The 18,662-nt window shown below is 41.3% G+C and overlaps 3 protein-coding genes across 3 annotated transcripts; 2 read left to right on the top strand and 1 right to left on the bottom strand.

Moving 5' to 3' along the window:
• Positions 1-393: 393 nt before the first annotated feature.
• On the bottom strand, positions 394-4,723 carry rexo4 (REX4 homolog, 3'-5' exonuclease). The gene is made up of 9 exons (XM_061094784.1): positions 4,660-4,723; positions 4,241-4,543; positions 3,809-4,137; positions 3,582-3,728; positions 2,720-2,913; positions 2,527-2,615; positions 2,360-2,434; positions 1,703-1,777; positions 394-1,553 (listed from the first exon to the last, which is right to left on the bottom strand). The coding sequence occupies exons 2-9, from the start codon at positions 4,445-4,447 to the stop codon at positions 1,395-1,397; spliced, it is 1,275 nt and encodes a 424-aa protein (XP_060950767.1). The 5' UTR covers positions 4,448-4,543; positions 4,660-4,723; the 3' UTR covers positions 394-1,394.
• A 263-nt stretch (positions 4,724-4,986) lies between these two features.
• LOC133027973 (phosphatidylinositol N-acetylglucosaminyltransferase subunit P-like) lies at positions 4,987-6,720 on the top strand. The gene is made up of 5 exons (XM_061095157.1): positions 4,987-5,227; positions 5,322-5,406; positions 5,544-5,616; positions 5,701-5,819; positions 6,289-6,720. Exons 2-5 carry the CDS (start codon positions 5,322-5,324, stop codon positions 6,402-6,404), a joined length of 393 nt encoding a protein of 130 aa, XP_060951140.1. The 5' UTR covers positions 4,987-5,227; the 3' UTR covers positions 6,405-6,720.
• Positions 6,721-7,238: 518 nt separating this feature from the next.
• On the top strand, positions 7,239-13,597 carry LOC133028243 (phosphatidylinositol N-acetylglucosaminyltransferase subunit A-like). Its single transcript, XM_061095438.1, has 10 exons — positions 7,239-7,405; positions 7,582-7,618; positions 7,726-7,884; positions 7,993-8,097; positions 10,090-10,575; positions 10,675-10,945; positions 11,232-11,364; positions 11,555-11,687; positions 12,757-12,963; positions 13,276-13,597. The coding sequence occupies exons 1-10, from the start codon at positions 7,239-7,241 to the stop codon at positions 13,558-13,560; spliced, it is 1,983 nt and encodes a 660-aa protein (XP_060951421.1). The 3' UTR covers positions 13,561-13,597.
• The last annotated feature ends 5,065 nt before the right edge of the window (positions 13,598-18,662 follow it).

Raw genomic sequence — 18,662 nt, 5'->3', positions numbered from 1 at the left:
TTGTCCATCACCATTTTTTGTTTAAGATTTTGTATGAATATTGATATTAAAAGATCGTTCAAACAATCTGTGCAGGGCTTTGCATCCAGAACAAAGCCAACCATGAAACGCACTTTTGTGAAAGATAAACTTGCATTTGAAGAAGAAACAATGAAGTGTTCATCCTAACACTGAAAGATACTTGTCCCTCGAATTGTACGTTTGTTTTAGAATTATAAAAAAATTAAATTTTCATCAGTCTGAGGTTTCCAAAAAACTTAAGAGCCTGGACTCTTCTGACCTAGTTTCATCTCTACAGTGAGCAGTGCACAGTATGAATCAAACATGGGCGGCAAATTACAGACTCTCACTACGAGTTTAGACTCAAAGAAAAGCACAAGTGTGAAGCCCGACTGTGATGATGCATATATTTAACATATACATACAGTTTGGTAAAAAATGCGAAATCATTACGCAAAAATAATGAGAAAGACTTGAGATTTAAAATGAAAGGATTATGTTCTGAACAGACAGACGACACAGCGAGAAACCATCAGTGAGAAAAATAACGTTGACAAATGTTGTTCACCTGCTTCCAAACCTCTGAGATGGACATTGGGTCGTGTGAGAAAAGCAAATTGTAATATCATAAACATGAAATGTTGACCATCTGCTTCTTAGGTCTGTTCGAGACAAATCTAAATTGTGTCAATAGTTTCACGTTTGTCATTGATAAAAATAAAATCACTGTTAATCTGATATATAAACTTAAAATGCAATAAAGCGACAGAGAAAGAGGTCTTGTGTTTTAGTCACACTTTTCCAAACATACAACTCTTGAGGCAACAAGAAATCAAATCACAAACCGAACATCTAAACAATTCATACCAGACGTGGGCCCATCCATCCATCATCTATAGCACTTATCCTCTGAGGGTCACAAGGGAACAGGAGCTACTTCCAGCTCATAGTGATACTGATACACTCACCGGGACTGAGTCTCAGACCACAACGCAATATCAAGCATTAATTCTGTGACATTAGAGAAAGGATTTTAAACACCTCTGTCAGGGAGAAGCCTGGACAGAGATCTCTGGAACAGCAGTGTCTAGCTCCTGGGAGTAAAACTGGGAGAGGGCGTCTGGCAGAAAGGTTCAGTGCTAATAAAAGCTCTGATCTCTCACAGATGTTAGGCACACAACAATCCTGGGTTTGCTGAAGTCCTGGTGAAACCACCAAGTTCTTTGCATCCTGGAACTAAAGGTCTCAGGCTGAGTCACACATTTATTCTGTATTCAGAATGTTTTTTTTTTTCATCACTCTCTTGTGATAGATCTTGAGAATCACTCTTTTAAATCGTGGTAACGGTTCTGATGCTCGGAGATGATCTGTCCTCATGCAGATTGGCTCTCAGTTCATAAGCCCGAGGGCTTCTTGCCTTTGCTCTTAGGGGCCTTGGGTTTTCGCTCCCTTTTCTTGTCCGAGTCTTTGTTCTGGTGACTGGCTTTAATCTCGGCTTCCCAATGTTTTCTGGCCATCGTGTACAGCCTCATGGTGGCCTGTGCGTCTTGGACCTGGAGAGCAGAGAACACAAGAAGAGAAAGATGAACTCCAAGATGTCACATATTGTGTGCTTTATTTATAATGTTACTACTGTAGATGTGAGTTCAATTGTGTTGAAAAATGTCCGGCGAGAGTTTTGTTTGACATGCCGATGACTTACAGATGAATGTTCCCCCTGCTGGACCTTCACGTTGAGGATTTCTCTACAGAGAACTTTCAGTGAGGGTCGACCCAACTGTAACAAGAACATTATCATCATCACTATCACTTCAACGTCACGACTGAGTCAAAGATCCTCTGCAGCGCTGCTGGGGGGGAATCATAGACTGTGTGTTAAGATGGACGACATGACAGCTCCCCAAAAGTGAAGCCAAAGTGTCTCAATCGCCACCTAGTGGCTGGCTGTGGTAGAAGTCATAAACCCCCTGCCTTCTTCATGTTAGCAGATGAAACCTCGACCAAACTAAAAAGTCCACGTCTAATAATTTTTTATCAGAGGTCAGAGCCATATCACAATGATCTATGTTACTTTTCCAGGTAAATTTGGGTTTAATGGTTCAGTTCATGATTGACAGCTGAGGCTGACTAGCGATGGTCGAGCACGTGTGTCAGTAGAACCTGGGTAACATGGCTCTATCCCCCTCTGGCTTTAAAATGTAATATCAGCAAGATGGCGGCGTTTGATATTTTATCTTCATTTCATGATAGTTGGAGGAGGTGGCGAGACATCATCCATCTTTATCCACAGTCTATGAGAATATCCACAGATCTGAATTAGTCACATTCCTGATGTTTGTACACGTGCTTATATTATTACCTTAACTCTCTTCTTGAAAGGTTTATACTTCTGGGTGTCCCGAATTTTTTTTTTTGGATGATCCAAGAGTAAAATCTGAAACGGTGGTTTAAGCCAAGTTAATACATGTTTACATTTATTTGGAAAATGATCAAATTAATTTCCTTCAGATAATACACCCTGGCTACCTTTAAGTCATTGTGGATGGCATGTCCAACCACGATTCGGCCTTGTAGGATCTCAGCCACCTCCTTCTGCACGGTGCGCACATCCTCTCCTGCAGTGAGGAAAACATACATCAAACAATTTGCAATTGAAGATGATTTTATAGCAATTATTTATAACTCCTTATTGTTGATTACAACTCATCACACAACTCACCATCTTTGATGTCGTGTGGTCGGATGCCGCTGACGGCCGTCCTGTAGTCCGTCACCTTCTCGGTGGGTTTGACGTATTTGTCATAGATGCATTTTCCAAAGTGGTTCACGAGGGACACACGCGCCAGGATGCTGTCCTCTCCGTCCAGACCCACTCCCACCATCTCACAATCAATAGCCACCGCTCTGGTGAGGCTGATGATGGCGAACCAGGGCGATAAGAGAGGAAAGTCACCACTATGACGCCAAACTGCCTGAGGAGTTAAAGCTGGGAAGAAACCCTCGCTCTAATGTTGGTACATATACTGAAAAGATGATCCATCTATGAATTTGTTTTACAATCAAGGAGGCTACAAGGTCAGAGCTGCATTCACAAACCACCCAAATCAGGAAAGTTAAAACTGCAAGTTGGTTTATTACCACATTAGAAACTAAATGGGAATCAGTGGCTGCCTTAAAGGTGTCAAAACACTTTCAGCAATCTAAACCACTTTGCATGCGTGGTGATATTAACTATATATGCAATTTTAAGTAAATGTAAAAAACTACAAATATGGCAGTATGGTCCTGAAAAAGCACTAACACATGTCGTCTCTCCCTCATGGTATAAATCTAATGTCTCTGCAGCTAAACTGGTGCGAATGCTTTGTTCAGGTCATACTGGATTTATCCGTTTGTGACTTAAACATTCGCATCAGAAAGTTGTGTATGGCGGAATTATGAATTCAAACAGTATTATTCCTATAAAGAATGAATAAGGTCGTAATAAAGTGCCATCCTGTCCTTTAACTTTTCAATCATGATGAAATGGGATCATTGTATGAACATTTTTTGAAGCACATCTCCTAAGCACCAACACTCACCCCTCAAAGGCTTTCTCCTTGACCAGGGCGCTCTCTGGGTCCTGCGCCGGCCGGATGCCTTGCTTCTTCCTCATGATCTCCGCTGCCTCCACTCCCACCGTCGCCTCGATGTCGTCGGGGTCCACGTCATCAAACCACAGGTCGTCTCTACAGGATCAGAGAACAGGGTTATATTTATTCTTCATCTAAAACATCAGCAGGAGTTAAAGCGGTGTGTGTGCATTTACTCTGTAAGTTTAGTCTCTTCGACGACAGGCTTCTTTCTCTTGGATGCACGCTCGCTGTTTGACTTTCCACCGTCTCCTTTCCTTTTCGGGGCAGTAGACGGTTTTGTCTGCATGACATCAGGAACCTTCAAGTTGTCCTTGGAGACAACACTGTTAGACTTGCTCTTGAGTTTCCCTTTTTTCCCAGCGTCTGTCTGCCCTGCACCGGTGTTATCGATCTTGGACGCATCTTTAGAAGAGTTCTCTTTAGCCTTCTTTTTTGGCAGCGCTCCATTCTGAGGCTTCGGTGTCACGGGCGGTTTCTGCTCCGGTGGATCGGATTTTAACTTCTGTGAAAAAAAGATTTACAGAAGGTTATGAACAATCTTCAGGTAGAGAAAGACAGAACAGGAGAGTAGGGAGACAATATACAGACACCGATCAGACTCTTACCTCCTGCAGAGCTTTCCAGTTGGCAGAGAAGTGCTGGGAATCTGTTGGAGGAAGCACTTGCTTGTTGGAAGGAGGCCTCCTCGTTTTCACCTTCTCCTCGTACCAGAATTTATTTTTCTTCTTCGCGCTGATGATTTTAGTTTTCGACACTGGCTGCTTTGTTTTGGCTGCAGAGTCGCTTGTCGTTGGCTTCACCTTCGACATCATGGAGAGTTCTTGTGGATTATTTCTCTATGTGTGTGTGTGTGTGTAGTCCTCGGTGATCTCAGTCCTCAGCCACGCTGGACCATCGCAGATCCGTCACTTCGTCACCAGGCAACGTTAAAACGGAAACGATTAAAACTATGTCACTGCACAATAATTGTATCTACCGTGTTAACACTAAAGTAAAGAGAGTTGTCTCATAATGTCTTTATTACCTGGTTAAACTGCTCTCTACTGAACTCCAGTTGCCCACGAGCCATGCTGCAGAGTTTATTTCCGATATGTGCAACGCGCTAACGTGTCCGACATAAACTGGCGTAACATGCGCACGACTTCTTATTCGCAAAGCTACAAAACATAATCGTTTTGGGGTGTTTGTAATCTCAATTTTTTTCTAGCGCATAATATTACTACATTTAAATAAATTGCGCTTTAAAGTGTTTTTTTTATATTTTAAATCTTAGAGCCGGACCAATATATTTGAATACAGTTTCACATCGAGCTACATATGACGCGGGACGATTTGTAGGAAAGATAGCTGATCGCCGATACTGTTTACGGAAGTTCTGTGGTCAGGAAAAGAAGGAGTCTGGAAGAAATTGTGCCTTCAACGTGTTTTGGTAGTTTACGTTAGCTACTTTATTTATATTTAAGTAAATAACATGTAGAGGACGTGAATATCCAGAGTTTAGTGAAAAGGATGCAACAGGAAATGATTTCTTTGAGATATTTGCATGAGAGCTGTTGGCAGTAGCTAGCAGAACCACTTTCTTTGATTTACAGGTGAGTAACACCAGTTCACTTCCTGTTTGAATTGTATATCGTGTTGTTTGGGTCGCTCCCCTTCCTCATGTGTGTTGTTGATGTGTGTTTTCAGATGATGGTGGAAAACTCCCCCTCTCCTCTGCCTCAGAGAGCCATCTATGGCTTTGTGCTTTTCCTCAGCTCACAGTTTGGCTTCTGTAAGTCTGATCATTCAGTTTGTATGTTAATTATCTGAAGGAGTGATCATTTTTATTATTATTATTTGAAGTAGATTTATTCTTTAGGGTTATGGGGATTGTTAACGAATGTCTGTAATGGGACTGTCTCTCCACAGTTCTGTATTGCCTGTGGGCTTTCATCCCTGATGAGTGGCTTCATTATATAGGACTGACGTACTGGCCTCAGAAGTAAGTACAAAACACCGTGATTGGATATGATCCGTTAATGAGTTTGGTTCCTGGAGGTTTGCTGACACATTTTGTCTCGTGCAGATATTGGGCTCTAGCAGTGCCGATCTATCTGCTGGTTGCTTTGATGATCTCTGTGCTCCTGCTGTTCGGAGTCAACATGAACAACACGGCTCCACTCGACTCCGTAGACAACATCACAGGTGAGGACATGTCCATGTATTATGAATACAGACATGCATTACAGGGAACACTGATATTAATACTACTACCACACTATACAGTTTAATTTCCTCAGTCATAATGAGAAATATAACAATCATCCAATAGAGTTCTAAATGGGAACTGCAATAGCATTTTAAAAGCTCAAAGTATGATGTAATGTATGTGCTTGTTTGTTTAGCTGTATGTCACACTCATAGCTCCATTTTAGTATAACAATTTAATAAATAAATGACAATATACAGTTGAGGCCCTTATGTAACCATAATATTCCTTAACACAGCATGAAAGGTGGGGAAATTGCACACCCCGAACACGGACTTGCAATTTGTTGTATACAATTATCAAACGCAAATATACGTGTCAAGGTTCATCCAAATACCTCACGATAAAATGCTTGTACGAGAAGAAGAGTTACTCAACACCTGGAATGTCTCCTTCCCACCACAGATGTGTTTTCCCGAGGCCAGATGACAGAAAGCAGCAACCACAAGGGGCAAATACCAAGACTGAGAGATGTTCCCATCAGCGAAGTCAACCGCAGGTTCTACTTGTCGCCCAAATGATGCCAAGCAGAGACGAAGAAGAAGTGAAGCTGCTGGGGATTTACTGGGAGGGTTTACTCCATGTTTATAAAGGAAGAATAATGCTTTCATTATTTATCCAGGAACAATGCAATGTGGCTCAAAGTTGCACTGAGTGGGCCAAGTTTTACTGACGCTAAAAATTATGTTTTATTTTGTGATGGAACACATATCATCATTGTCTGAGCAACTTGTCCATTGGATGAACAAAGGTAGCTTCTGGTTATTTTCTATTCATGTGACTTTTTATATATTGTAACATTTTGTGCAATAATGATAAACTATAATATCGGATAAACTGCAATTATCTTCCATTTTTTTACCAATTTAACCTCAATGTCTGCTGCTAAATGATTAGGAGGTGCTGAAGCAGCTCAGTGGGTTGGAAATATTCGGAATCACATTCGCTACATTAAGATATTAGACAAGGTGTTATTTAGGGCCCGAGCACTGACTTCAAAGGTCAGGTGAGACCCTATTGAAATTGTAATGATTATTTATTAGGGCCCGAGCACTGATCAAAGGTCAGGTGAGACGCTATTGTTATTGTAAGGATCTATCTATCTATCTATCTATCTATCTATCTATCTATCTATCTATCTATCTATCTATCTATCTATCTATCTATCTATCTATCTATCTATCTATGTATCTATCTATGTATCTATCTATCTATCAAACGTGAATATTTATTCAATATTTATTTAAATTCATAAGAGTGATTTTTTACTTTCTATTTTTCATTTGTATTAGTCTGATTATTATTACGTGACAATAAACTCGTAACTCTTCAGTGACGCGTCACACCAGCCACCCATGCACTCACCTGTTGTGCTCCTCCGCCTCGCCCCGAGGACCTACATTCGGTCCCAGCCTGCCCGGCGGATGGATCTAACGTCCAACCTGAACCTGGGCGACGACACGGAAAACCTGAGCAGCTTCTCCGCGATGTCGCTCCATCACGGGACGAAACTTCGGTCCAGGTGAGCGACACCATAGATGAGCGACACGTCGCCAACATGGTCATATATAATATAAGTGACGTGGACTCCGTGGATTTGCCTGGTTTCCCCCCTTGTTGTAGTTGTGTGTGTCCGGGAGGAGAGCAGCGTCTCAGGTGATGCTCTCCATCACCTGTCGGGGCGTGTTCACCTCCGAGTAACGGCTGCTCTCCGCCGGCGCCGGCTCACCTCCGAGTAACGGCTGCTCTCCGCCGGCTCACCTCCGAGTAACGGCTGCTCTCCGCCGGCTCACCGCCTCTCCCTCCGCTAAAGCCCCATGGTTGTGTGTCCCTCACCTGCAGGCTGTGACCAATGTGATGGACAGCGACCGACAGAGACCTGAGAGAGACACCCCCCCCCCCCCCCAGCACTGGACGAGCTGCAAGCTGATCATCGACCCCGCGTTAACCAACGGACTCCACAAAGTGTTCCGCTATGATGGACGGCTCTTCAACATCCCAGTGAGCTCCTCTTCATCACCTGCGGGAAACAATGGGGTCGGGCTGGTGTGTTTTCCACCATGTGTCGTGTTGTTCCATCAGGATGTGTAACTGTGTTCGCTTCAACAGGTGGAGGACCTAGGTCTGTTCCCTGTGGAGACTGTGAGAGATCCACGCATCAGCCGCTTGTGGAGCAGATCAGACCAGACCGAGCTGTCAGTGCCCAAATTCAAGGTACAGTCTTTATCATCATCAATAATAACAACAATAATTACAATAATTAAATTAATACAAATATGATAAAAATATCTTCTTTTAAATTGCTTTAAGATGAGAAAAGATGAAGTGATTAAGGACATTACATTCCATTTAGCTGATGCTTTTATTCAAATCGACTTACAATAAGTGCGTGACAGGTAAGTACGTTTATTTATAGCACCTTTCGAGAGCAGGGACTTCACAAAGTGCTTTAAAGGGTTAAATAATCATATACATGCTTACAAATAAGAAACAGAGTCTTTATCATCACCAATAATAACTAGGGTTGCAAAATCCCGGGAACATTCAAACGGGAATTAACAGGAATAAACTGAAATGTTGTGGGTAATTTATACTAACTGTATTTACCTTGTCATATACAGACATAAATATAAACATTTTGTTTAGTCATAGGCTGATTTGAGCCCTGAGGAAACTTTGGGCACTTGACTATATGCTTCTGCATCGTTGTGTCATTCTTAACATAGGTCTTTGCACAGTATTTGCAAATGTAAACAGCCTTTCCTTCTACATTGGATGGGGTGAAATGTCTCCACACATGAGATAGTGCACGTGGCATTGTTCTGTAGAATAAGATGAGAAAAAGTTTGTAAAAAAACACTAATGCAATGCTAGAGATATAAATAGTTAGCCAAAGAATTGGAATCGTCTGTAAAAGTATTTTACAATTGATGGATAAATTAATGGAAATAGGCTAGATGAACAGATGAACAATCCTCAATCAGCATGCTAATATATTTTCCCCAGTAATATCATCGAAACTTACCAGACTAGTCCTGCACACTACAGCAGGCCTCACTAGCCCTGCTGTAGAGTGAAGGATGCTGGGAATTATCTTTATTATTATTATTAAGGCAAATGAATTGGCTTTTTGAGGGCTTTACCATGTTCAACTTCTTACCAAAATTTGCAGAAAGTTAGAAAGTGGTGAAAATTTACGTATTCTGAAGGAATTTTCAATGGGCGTCGCAAAATGGCTCAACGGTGCCCCAGAGACCCCTGGAACGTGTTCTCATTGACCGGTCTTCACAAAAATCGATATACAGGTGTATCATGACCAGCCAAACAAAAAAGTCTTTAGGTACAATTGGAAAAACAATTGTACCAGGGTTTATATCGGATCAACTTCAAATTGAGATGAGTGTCATCACAACAAGATGGAGATAAAAACTGACTGACGGATTTTTTTTTTGTCACACGGTGTGACCATGGCATGGCGTCAAAGTTTGATAACACGCCATTAAAACACGATGTTCTGTAACGCGGACATACATGGACCATGAATCCATTGATTTCAGTCTTCCTAGATCAAAGGAAACTTTATGTCTTTAGGGCCCGAGCACAGACATCATTATTTTAGTTTTTTCAGGCAAAAAGCATGCAACGCTTCAAAATGCATGTGCTCGGGCCCACCCAGTGCTGCTTTGCAGCCCTAGAAATTTTAGTTTAGAGTTGGTACTTTGCAGGGTTGAGCAATTCTGGTTATTTAGTTTATTATTATTATTAATCATTATTATTTTATTATTATTATTTTATATTAAATTTCTGTCGATAGATCCCTTTCACCTAAATCTTGCACACTGGACCTTTTGAGAAAGAAAGTTAAGTTTTAAGTGTTTGTTTAGCTGAAGTCTGTTATTATAAAAGGAATTAAATATATACCTGCAAGGGTTTAGAGGATAATCAATTAGATGGTTGGCAGTAGAATACTCGTATACATTCCACAATATTGTAAACTGAATATTTTCGTTTTTTTACTTTTTGTCTAAACAAGACATTCAATGACAATCTCAGGCTGTGGGAACTTGTGATGAGCATTATTCCCTCATTCAATTTTCTGGGGTTGTATATGAATGTTCAATTCATTAACTGATTATTAAAATACTGTTGAGGCTGATTTAAATAAATTGCTGTTGATGCACTAACCGGTGAATTAATTCATTACAGTACTGGTGCAGCGCACATCCACACAAGGAATCTGCCATGAAGCCATCCGTCAGAAGAGCGGCAGCTTTGAGCCATCATTCATCTCAGGGAGACTCTGGAGCTCCTGCAGAGTCTGTCAGGGTCCTCAACAGGAAGCACAGAATTTGCATGGTGTCCGACTTCTTCTATCCAAATATAGGAGGAGTAGAAAGTCACATTTACCAGCTTTCCCAATGTCTGGTTGAAAAGGGACACAAGGTGGTAATCGTCACCCATGCCTATGGAAGGAGGAAGGGTGTCAGGTACCTGCCCAATGGACTTAAGGTCTACTACCTCCCCCTGCAGGTGATGTACAACCAGTCCACAGCCCCTACCTGTTTCCACAGTCTCCCACTGCTGCGCTGTGTGTTCTTCAGAGAAGGCATCACTGTGGTGCATGCACACAGCTCGTTCTCAGCTCTGGCCCATGATGCACTGTTCCACGCCAAGACCATGGGCCTGAACACGGTTTGTGACTCATAATGAACCAGATGAAACATTATAAAATCCTTTTAACTACCCCTGTACCTGTGCTACACGTGATCTAAAGACCATTATCATTCACAGGTATTCACTGACCACTCGCTCTATGGCTTCGCTGACATCAGCTCTGTGCTGACCAACCAGCTCCTGTCTGTGTCGCTGTGCGATACCAACCACATTGTGTGTGTGTCGCACACCGGTAAAGAGAACACGGTGCTCCGAGCAGAGCTCAACCCAGAGATAGTGTCTGTTATTCCCAACGCTGTTGACCCTTTGGATTTTACCCCTGATCCCTCCAAGCGCCCAGACGACAGAATCACCATTGTGGTCATCAGCCGTCTTGTCTACCGCAAGGGTACGGAGAAATAAAAATTGTATAAGCTATGTTTCAGTATTTCCAGCTTGCTGTAGTCAAGGCAGTGGAGTGTTATGGTGAAGGGACAAAACCCTGTAAAACAATTCATCTTCAGGGCTTCTAAGAATACATGTTTATTTACATAATACTAAAAGCGAGAAACTTGGCTGACAATAATCATATGTCTTCATCCTCATAAATCCAGTATCAGTATTTAAAGTCTTGTGGCATATGTGTTGCACTACATTCATTGTTAAAACCGATTTTCTGCTCTTCGTCTCATAAGGAATCGATGTTCTTGGTGGAATAATCCCAGAGCTCTGCCGCAAACATCCAGATCTGCACTTTCTAGTTGGTGGAGAGGGGCCAAAGAGAATTGTGTTGGAGGAAGTGAGAGAGAAGTGCCAGCTGCACGACAGGTCTTGCACATAATTCTTGAGAATATTTGACAGGATGGTATGATATAACCTCTTAAAGGATATGGTCCCCGTAAATTATTTCACAGAGTGTCTTTGTGGAAATACAGTGAATTGCTGCATTATGCATGACAAGAGTGTCCACAACGTATTTATTGCATGTGCCTAACTTCTTTCAATTGGAACTTTGCAGGGTGCGTCTTCTTGGGCCTTTGGAGCATAAAGATGTCCGTGACGTGTTGGTGCAGGGTCACATCTTCCTCAACACATCACTGACCGAAGCGTTCTGCATTGCAATTGTGGAGGCAGCAAGCTGTGGACTTCAGGTCTGGTGCCATTCATGCAACAGTTGAATGAGACGAAATGATGATGTGTGATGGAGGGCAGACGGTTTGAGGGTTTTCAGTCCAAAGAAACAGTATCCAGTGGATAATTTACCCTTGAATTGATTCATTATTTATGGAAGTGAAACTCATGACTCTACATGGAACAATCTTACACACAACTTGGTTAGATTATGATTGTTTACGTTTGTGTTCACATTTGCTTTCTAAAACTCATTCCGACCAAGAATCTGATATTAAGACCCGCCTTCTCTCAGTCAGTTTTAAATCATTGCGAAAAACTTTTCCAAACATAGATATAAAAAAAGAACTAAACAAACAATTGCATATCTCATCAGCTTTACAAAAAATATAGCTAAATAGAATTGGGATGATAAAGCTGTAATTGTTGAAATCTTGTCATAGATTTCCTGTGGGTGTGCTCATAGGTGGCTGATCAATTCCCTTTCATAGCAAATGAGGAGAAAGGGAGGGGAGGCAAAGCGAGAGTTTTAATGATCATTAAAAAAACAAGCCAATTCATGACAATAACATTTACATATGGAGGACAGAAGCTGACGGTGCAGGACCCAGACAATCACATGTGAGAGGGAAAGTTGGTGTCAGTGGGTGTTTGGCCTCAGAGGATGGGAAAACAGTAGTGTCGGGAATTAATTGAGGAACAGAAATAACAGAATAATGTGACTGGTAAATGGCCGGTTCAGCTAATCTAAGGGACTAGTGCCCTTTCTCTAAAAGATTTCATGATGCTGAGATAAGATCAAGATCCGGATGCATATTTGGAGCGTGTCTGTACACGCTTACAGCAGCAATCACACAATGCTTTCATGCTGAGTGAGTTCTGATATAAAACGGACAGAAACTTTTACCCAGAAACAGTCATTGAAATGATTGTTTTCAACCTGATACTAAGACTGTGTTAAATACTTTCAAAGAACGTGTCCAATACTTTAGATTTATACTAGAACAGATTCTCATAAATGGCATCCTTCATACCTCTGGTCTATATGTCTTCACTGCTTGTGCATCAAGTTTTTGTTTTAATTTTAAGGTGGTCAGCACCCGTGTCGGCGGCATTCCTGAAGTGTTACCTGAAGATCTGATCACCCTGTGTGAGCCCACTGTGGGCTCGTTGTGTGCTGGTCTAGAAACGGTTATCGCCCGGCAGCGGTCCGGCTCGGCCCCCTCCCCCTCATCCATCCATTCACGTGTGAAGACCCTCTACAACTGGAGAAACATTGCAGAGCGGACTGAAAAAGTAAGTTCACCAACACCTCAGTCATATCTTGTTATCGTCACTTCAGTACATGCATTCACGTTAGAGCTTGTCAATGGGCTTAAGACCTTTTCACTTTTTGTTTCTTTGCAATGAAACAGAAATGTATTCTCTCCGTGTTTGAACTTGTGCGTGTGTTACTGACTGACGAAATATTTATTTCCCCTCGTTACCTGGTTTGTCCTGTTAGAATGTAAGTGTACTGACTCACTCAGCTGAGGCTCCAGCGGTAGATTGTGTATCGTTTGTCGCCTCTCATCATTGGGTTCCCCCCCCCCCCCCCCCCCCCCTCAGGTCTACGACAGGGTGGCTGGAGAGGAGGTGCTGCCTTTGGACAGACGGTTACGGAGACTAATGGCTCACTGCGGCCCAGTAGCCGGCTTCATCTTTGCATCCATGGCTGTTATAGACTTCCTCTTCCTGCTTCTCCTGCAGTGGTGGTACCCAGATCGGTTCATGGACATGGCCTTGGACGCCACCGGCCCTGACGGACTGTGGACAAAAAGTAAAAAAGAACCTCATTCTAAAAGATCCGCGAAACCAGCAGCAGAACTCAATCACCCTCCGCCTCACTCCTAGCTGCAACCACTAAATGCTGAATGTGCTCACAGTAATTCAAAGCACTGTTTACATTTACTTGTCAAAGGGATCTCGTTTGAAAGCAGCCTTTGTAAGATTTATTTTTATATTTACAAATTAAAATGGAAATCTGCTAGAGCCCGAGCGACTGTAATAACCACTTTTTTGATTTGTTTAAAGGGCTTATAAATTGTACTCTTACAGTTTCATTGTTCTAAACTGCATTGATTTATTTTCAGTGTAGCTTTTATGTTTAGTGTAAATTTTTTTATTTTGATACCACTAATTTTACTCCGGTTTATCTTTTCTCTCCTTTGCGTTTTACTGAATTTCAAACCCGGGAGTTTTCTAAGACGATTGTGTAACTACCAGACTTTCCACTCGAGAAAATAATGTGTACTTTATTTCATCTGTTTCCACTCTTTGTTTATTTAGGTTGCCTCCAGTTTTATCTTGCAAGGACAACACACCCAGAAAGACATTGAAGAGCCGCTTACTTAGAATTAGTTTTACAAAGGCGACAGCTCTTAGGAATGTGGAGTACCAGACGAAACACAAAGTATCTTTAATCTTATTATTCAGGCAAATTAATTGTTTTTTTGAGGGCTTTAACATGCTCAACTTCTTACCAAAATTTGCATAAAGTTAGAAAGTGGTGAAAATTTACGTATTCTGAAGGAATTTTCAATGGGCGTCGCAAAATGGCTCAACGGTGCCCCCGAGACCCCTGGAACGTGTTCACATTGACCGGTCTTCACAAAAATCAATACACAGGTGTATCATGACCAGACAAACAAAAAAGTCTTAGGTGCAATTGGAAAAACACAACAGGAAGCCTGCTATCTTGCATTTAATGGCCATTTTGGCCATATTCCACATTTTTACTTTGATGTACTTGTACCAGGGTTTTCATCGGATCAACTTCAAATTGAGATGAGTGTCATCACAACAACATGTAGATAAAAACTGACTGACGGATTTTTTTTTAATCACACGGCGTGACCGTGGCGTCAAAGTTTGATTGCACGCCATTAAAACACGATGTTCTGTAACGCGGATATACATGGCCCATGAATCCTTTGATTTCAGTCTTCCTAGATCAAAGGAAACTGTATGTCTTGCAAAGGTTACGTCTCTTTCTCTCTCAGAACTGGTTATTTTTGTTTTTTCAGACAAAAAGCATGCAACGCTTCAAAATGCATGTGCTCGGGCCCACCCAGTGCTGCTTTGCAGCACTAGAAATTTTTATTATTATTATTCAGGCAAATGAATTGGCTTTTTGAGTGCTTTTACATGCTCAACTTCTTACCAAAATTCAATGGGCGTCGCAAAATGGCTCATTATTATTATTTATTTTTGATTTTGATTTGCATCCTCCATGGATTTGTGCATATTTACCACAGTCTCATTATTATTATGAGCAACTCTTGTTTATAGTTGGTACTCCTGCAGGTACTTCAAAAACTCAAAAAAAAATGCAACTAATTTGTTACTATGACTTTATATTATTGAGAAATTATTAAAAAAATGTAAGCATATTAAGGAAATGAATCAATTTTAAGATAAATGACAGTCGCACCACATGAAATTTTTAAGGCCACGGCCAATTCATCTAATCACTAAAATAAAAAAATAAAAATAATTAGAAATTTTTGTATATGATCTTATTCGACACAACATTCCTAATGTCTGAATAATTACAGAAGGGGGTTCTTTTTTTTTGTATTTTAAAATTGGCCTGTTGAAAATCCTTATACGTCATTGTCAGAGGCGTCCCTCTGTGTGAATTAAAGGAACGCAGCCGCAGCGTGTCTGGATCCTGTCTATGTCATATCTCGTTCCGATTGCAACTGTAGGCTCATTTGATGACATATAGCATATTCTATGAAGCATTTCATGACAAAGCATCTTCTAAAGGAGCCTATGCTATATAGCATCTTCTATGTAGCATATGCTCCATATGCTCCTCAATGTAAGTCAATATAATATCCTTTGAATTCATGGAGACACTATTCTGTGTTTGTGTCCGTGTGTGTGTCTGTGTGTAGATAAATGGGTGAATGATGTAAGTGTAAGGTGCTTTCCAAATATTTATCTTGAGTAAATTACCTCATACATCACCATTGTTCTTTTGACCACTTTTAAGGGAAAAATGTTCTGTGCAGTTTGTACTGAATGTGCATGGGTGGAATATTCCAAACTATCCCACTTTGAACATTTGACTCATTCAAACTTTAAATGGGTGTCACCCTGTGGTTTTCCATTATCGTTATTTAAAGCACCAGTTAAAGTCATATTCTTTTTTGGGACATTACAGTGAGTGTGCAGCCATGATTCCAGTTTAAAATACTTCTGTGTTTGGTGAAAATCACAACAAGAGCCGCAACAAAGATCTGCATTAATTCTTTTTTGGGACATTACAGTGAGTGTGCAGCCATGATTCCAGTTTAAAATACTTCTGTGTTTGGTGAAAATCACAACAAGAGCCGCAACAAAGATCTGCATTAAATGAGCCTGAGGTGGCAGATAGAGTTTAAGGCAAAGTGGAAAATGTAAATGTTTCCTTTGGGTTATCACAGTTTTCTCTGACGCAGCATCAGTCACACTGTAACAGATACTGGGAATACAGTTTTGAATTTCTTACTTGTCTATAGACACCACGGTCATGTATAAGGATCTGATAGATACTTTTCTTGATTGATTTTGAGTCCAACCCCCCAGAGGTAACCAACGATCTAGTAAACTTTCATAAACCAGTATATATCTCATTGAATAAATCACAAACGGCTGTAGTTGGTTTCAGACAGTGTGGTGGCAATGTCATCTGCCCCCAAACACCCCTCACAACTGTGACAGCTGCCTCCAAACAGGGTGGAAACAGAGGTTTGAGGCAGTTTCCTTTTTTTGCCACAATATTTAAGGGAAGCTGCAACACTGCATAGAGCAGGGGTCGGCAACCTTTTTCACAATAAGTGCCTATGTGAAATTTTCTTGTTAATTAGTGTGCCATATCAACATTATTTTTAACATTAAGTTTTATTATAGAACAACATTCACAACAGACATGTCATTTTTTTCTATCCATATTGGCTATATATATAGAACACTTAAAATAATATGTTTCTCATTATGACAATAGGTTTGTCATTAACCCCACCAACCACACTCATATTAAGAATTTCCCCACCCCATGACAGATTGCACTGACACCATTTCAAAACATTGCTTTCAGTAACTCATTAACAAGTATTGCATTGGAATTGTCCAAAGTGGACAAAAGCAGATCAAACATAAATAACAGTACTAGGGCTGTACAAGAATGGGACCTTATGAAAACATCAACATCTGAGTCAGAGAAAAAGAGGTGCACAAACAGCAACATATACAAACACATGTGTAGGCCCTGCAACAAATACAATGATGCTATTAGTCAGTGTGACCCCTGACCTTGCTTTCCCTGCTGAGCTCCATTATTTGGGGCAGGGGTGTCAAACATACGGCCCGCCAGGGGGTCCAGCTTGGCCTGCCGGATGCAAGGCTTGCTCGAAATTTAAAAAAAAAAATAATAATAATAATATTTTTTTTTTTTTTTTAATTTTAAATAATAAAAAAAAAAATTCAAAACCGCCAACCAAGTTGAAAATAACGTATGATGAAGCCTGTCTTGCTCTTGGGTTCACAGTAAATGAAGGGGGGGATGAGGAGAGAATAGTGTATATTTTAGGTCTGAAAACTCTGGCAGCTGACAGTATCAGACCCAACAAATTAAGAAGACACTTAGAAACATTACACCCCAGTCACATGCATGTGTTATTTTTAGTTGAACTTCATCATCGTTGTAACAAAGTGATTCTAATTTAATTTATTGTTTCTCTATTTTTGAAAAAGTACAGATTGATGGAGGAATGTAGTGATTAATAGCACCAAAAGTACTTCAATAAGGTTGAATTTAAGCAAAGTTGAAACAGCTTAACAAAAAAATAAAGCCTGTTTTAATATATCTGTTTCCTACCATTATTGTTGTGGAAATCGTTGTTAATGATTATTGCGAGAAATAATTTAAATTGATGTGATCAGACATTCTCTTCACATATATTATTATTAAAATGTGATCTTTGCAACTTTGTTATTCAGGAAGTTTGTATCAAACAAGTAGCCCTTCGTACTACTCAGTACCTTCTAAGTAGTTCTCAGTTTCAAAAAGGTTGGTGATCCCTGCCATAGACCATCGGTTCCCAAACTGGAGTACGGGGTACGCAAAGTGGTTCAGGGGGTACGCAGTGGTGTGCACGGAGCCCCAGCGGGCTGGAATCCCACCTCAGCCGGCGCGCGCCGGCCCTCACCTTTCACTTTCAATGCGTGTGATAGACTCCTAGGTCCGTGTTCCAAGAAGGGTCAGACGCGACGTATTCCAGGGCAGAGGGGCGTGGTGGCGACGGTGAAAAAACGGGGGGGGGGGTACGAGGCTATTATGCTATGATTTTACTGGTCTGGCCCACTTGAGATCATAGTGGGCAGTGTGTGGCCCCATAACAAAAATGAGTTTGACACCCCTGATTTGGGGGTTGTAGTTCGTGACTTTAAGTTGCACACATGCTTCGGAGTGGTCAGTGGTCAAACGACTGCGGGAGGGGCTGAGCAGTGAGCCATGCGATAGCTTGCTTCGGTCCCATGGTTTTTGGAAGTGGCAAATATTTTCAGAGAGTTGGCCTGCTTCTCATACCTGGACACTGCACGCCTGATGGATTCTCTCTTGTCTGCCTGGTCTTTGAAAGTTTTTTCGTGCTTGGTCTCAAAGTGGCGCTTAACGCTGGACGTTCGGCAAACCATATTTTCTAAACATAAAGTGCACACGGCACGGTCCTTACTAAAAACGAATCCATAGTCTTCTTCCCATGAGGGCTGAAATGCCCAGGCCTTCAGTTTTTTAGACCGCGGACACGCCATCGCTATTACACCTGAGCGGATGCACTACGCAGAGATTCATGCGGGAAACTGCGAGCAGTGCCGGCTGGGAGGCTTCTTCTTATTATTATTTAATGGCGATTGGCATCCAGCCTATGGTGCAATACTGCACCTAGCGGCTGGGAGCTGTTAATACA

This window comes from Limanda limanda, chromosome 21, assembly GCF_963576545.1.
Source record: "Limanda limanda chromosome 21, fLimLim1.1, whole genome shotgun sequence".
NCBI lineage: Eukaryota > Metazoa > Chordata > Actinopteri > Pleuronectiformes > Pleuronectidae > Limanda > Limanda limanda.
The sequence above is the reverse complement of the archived record's forward strand: the minus strand, read 5'-3'. Positions and strand labels throughout refer to the sequence as shown.

Bases quoted from the DNA above. Each gene is read 5' to 3' on its own strand.
- rexo4 (XM_061094784.1), bottom strand. From the start codon at position 4,447: ATGATGTCGAAGGTGAAGCCAACGACAAGCGACTCTGCAGCCAAAACA. The intron at 3,729-3,808 runs GTAAATGCACAC...CTGATCCTGTAG, and splicing joins GAAGAGACTAAACTTACAGA to AGACGACCTGTGGTTTGATG. The intron at 1,778-2,359 runs GTAATAATATAA...TTCTTGTTACAG, and splicing joins CTTTCAAGAAGAGAGTTAAG to TTGGGTCGACCCTCACTGAA.
- LOC133027973 (XM_061095157.1), top strand. From the start codon at position 5,322: ATGATGGTGGAAAACTCCCCCTCTCCTCTGCCTCAGAGAGCCATCTAT. The intron at 5,407-5,543 runs GTAAGTCTGATC...GTCTCTCCACAG, and splicing joins CAGCTCACAGTTTGGCTTCT to TTCTGTATTGCCTGTGGGCT. The intron at 5,617-5,700 runs GTAAGTACAAAA...TGTCTCGTGCAG, and splicing joins CTGACGTACTGGCCTCAGAA to ATATTGGGCTCTAGCAGTGC.
- LOC133028243 (XM_061095438.1), top strand. From the start codon at position 7,239: ATGCACTCACCTGTTGTGCTCCTCCGCCTCGCCCCGAGGACCTACATT. The intron at 7,619-7,725 runs GTAACGGCTGCT...CCTCACCTGCAG, and splicing joins CGGCGCCGGCTCACCTCCGA to GCTGTGACCAATGTGATGGA. The intron at 12,964-13,275 runs GTAAGTTCACCA...CCCCCCCCTCAG, and splicing joins TTGCAGAGCGGACTGAAAAA to GTCTACGACAGGGTGGCTGG.